This window comes from Elephantulus edwardii, unplaced genomic scaffold (assembly GCF_000299155.1).
Source record: "Elephantulus edwardii isolate Elephantulus edwardi_28Jun2011 unplaced genomic scaffold, EleEdw1.0 scaffold00129, whole genome shotgun sequence".
In the NCBI taxonomy this organism is placed as follows: Eukaryota; Metazoa; Chordata; class Mammalia; order Macroscelidea; family Macroscelididae; genus Elephantulus; species Elephantulus edwardii.
The window spans coordinates 3189727-3192419 of NW_006399879.1; the positions used below are offsets into that span (position 1 = coordinate 3189727).

The window sequence follows — 2693 nt, forward strand, 5'->3', positions numbered from 1 at the left end:
GAACATGGACCTGATGGGTGCTCTGTGAATGTGGACCTGGTGCGCAGTGGGTGCTCTGTGAACATGAAACTGGTGTGTGGTGGGTGCTCTGTGAACATGGACCTGGTGCATAGTGGGTGCTCTGTGAGCGTGGACCTGGTGTGTGGTGGGTGCTCTGTAAACGTGGACCTGGTGGGGGCTCTGTGAACGTGGACCTGGTGCGCGGTGGGTGCTCTGTGAACGTGAACCTGATGGGTGCTCTGTGAATGTGGACTCGGTGGGTGCTCTGTGAACGTGGACCTGGCGCATAGTGGGTGCTCTGTGAACGTGGACCTGGTGGGTGCTCTGTGAATGTGGACCTGGTGTGTGGTGGGTGCTCTGTGATGTTGGACCTGGAGCTCAGTTGCTGTTTTGTGGACGTGGTTCAGGACTTGCTCTGGGAATGTGGGAGTCAGTGCCTGGCGGTGGGGAAGATGGCACTCCTGTGATCTGGGTAGAGGGGCGTACTCAGGTCTGGCTAGGTACCCAGGGTCCTGAGCTGGAGACTAGTCAAGGATGGTCAGTTCTCAGGGAGTCCTCCTGTCTGTCCTGAGCTGTGGGTCCACTGATCTCTCCTGTCGACTGTCCCCTGCTCCTGGGTGGGAGCCTAACGCCTCCGGGAGGGCACTGTCACCCCTTCCCCTCCGCCCTGACCGAGTTCCCCTCCCATCTTGCAGGCCCTCCCAGGATGGCAGACAAGGTGGTGTCTCGGCAGGTGGCCCGGCTGGGCCGCACGGTGCGGCTGCAGTGCCCTGTGGAGGGAGACCCGCCACCGCTGACCATGTGGACCAAGGACGGCCGCACCATCCACAGCGGCTGGAGCCGTTTCCGCGTCCTGCCCCAGGGCCTGAAGGTGAAGGAGGTGGAGCGTGAGGACGCCGGCACGTACGTGTGCAAGGCCACCAACGGCTTTGGCAGCCTCAGTGTCAACTACACGCTCATCGTCATGGGTCAGTACCCCGGCTGGGGACCCCTCGGTCAGGTCAGAGGTCGTGGGTGGTGGGGACAGCGTCCCGGGTAGGCGGCCTAGGGGATGGGGGGCCTGGGCATTCCAGCACCTGGACAGAGGTGAGGTCCTGTCACCTGGGGCAGGGCTGGGCCACGGCCGCACCCTGAGTCAACACAGCCCCCCTCCTGAACATGTCACCCTCACCCGTCCACCACACCCCACCCCACCTGCTCAGCACAAGACCCACCCTCACTGTGCCCTCCTTGTGCCCTGGCCTGGGGGCCGCCTTGTGACCCCAGGGTCCCAATGGGTGCCTCCTTCTGTGACTGCGGGGCCCAGAGCCCACGTGGGGACGGCAGCAGCAGGTCCTGGGAGGTCCCAGCGTGGTGGTCCCCGCCGGGCGAGGCAGGCAGCGGCCCAGGCCTTGGCAGGGTGCGCCTCGGCGGGCGGCGGCTGAGACTTTGAGGCTCAGGTTTCAGAGTTCAGAGGGGCCGCTGGGCAGCGAATGGCCTTTCTGTTCCCTCCTGCTCCCGTGGCTGGGCGCGGACTAGACAGGTGTCGTCCTGAGACACTCCCGTCTCAACCCTGATATCAAGGCTCAGGGCCTGCTTTCCGTCCTGCATGCTGGGCCCCTGGGGAGGGCCCTTCCTGAGCCACATGTGGGCCCAGAGATGACCACGCTGGGCCCCTCCGTGGAGCCTCGCCCAGCCCCCTGGTACCCCAGAGCTGGGGCAGGTGGCCTGAGACAAACTGCACTGGACCTGGCTTCCCAGTGCCCCACCAGGATGGGCCTCGCCGGCCTTTTCTGGGTTGTGGAGCGGGTGGACGGTGGCCATGGGGCTGTCCCCACAGGCCTTTCAAAGGGGAAGATGACCGGGCGGTATTCGAACCATGTTAATTCACCACGGCTTCAGGCCCCTTGATGTGGGTTAAGGTTACCGCAGCTGCTGTCCGGCCCCGGCCTCCCTCCCACCCCAGGCCCTGCAGACCCCCTGGAGCCGGGGTGGGAGGGGTGCGCCTGACCCTCCCCCAGCCTGTCGGGGTCACCTGCACCCGGGGAGAGGGCTGGGCGGCAGCTCTGGCCCAGCTGTCTCGGGGATTCTGAGGCCTGGGCGTGACCGCCCCTTTTGGCTGGGCTTCTCCGGCTTTCACAGCCAGGAGCCAGCCTGCGATGGGGCATAATTGGGGTCTGCCGCTTACGGGGCTCCCCTCTCACTTGGCCCTCCGCCATGGTCCCCTCTGCAGACGACACCAGCCCAGGGGAGGAAGGCCCGGCCCCCGACGGCTCTGCAGGAGGCCAGGAGGACCCCGCCGGCAAGCAGTGGGGTGAGCTCCATGTTGGAGACTGGGGGTGGTGGCTGTAGGGACACCCCAGTCCCCCACAAGGGACCCCTCACCCTGACCTCTGCGCATGGCCCCGCAGCACGGCCCCGCTTCACGCAGCCCTCCAAGATGCGACGTCGCGTGATCGCCCGGCCTGTGGGCAGCTCCGTGCGGCTCAAGTGCGTGGCCAGCGGCCACCCAAGACCTGACATCACGTGGATGAAGGACGACCAGGCCCTGATGCGCGCAGAGGCCGGCGAGGGCAAGAAGAAGAAGTGGACGCTGAGCCTCAAGAACCTGCGGCCAGAGGACAGCGGCAAGTACACGTGCCGCGTGTCGAACCGAGCGGGGGCCATCAACGCCACCTACAAGGTGGACGTGATCCGTGAGTGCTCCGTGTGGG

At 65.9% G+C, this 2693-nt stretch overlaps 1 protein-coding gene across 1 annotated transcript in view; it reads left to right on the forward strand.

Moving 5' to 3' along the window:
* Window positions 1–2693, forward strand: part of FGFRL1 (fibroblast growth factor receptor-like 1) — a 15972-nt gene that overhangs the window by 11675 nt on the left and 1604 nt on the right. The window contains exons 3-5 of the mRNA XM_006893593.1: window positions 696–968; window positions 2213–2293; window positions 2391–2675. Coding sequence (XP_006893655.1) covers window positions 696–968; window positions 2213–2293; window positions 2391–2675 — 639 coding nt within the window. The remainder of the gene's footprint in view (window positions 1–695; window positions 969–2212; window positions 2294–2390; window positions 2676–2693) is intronic.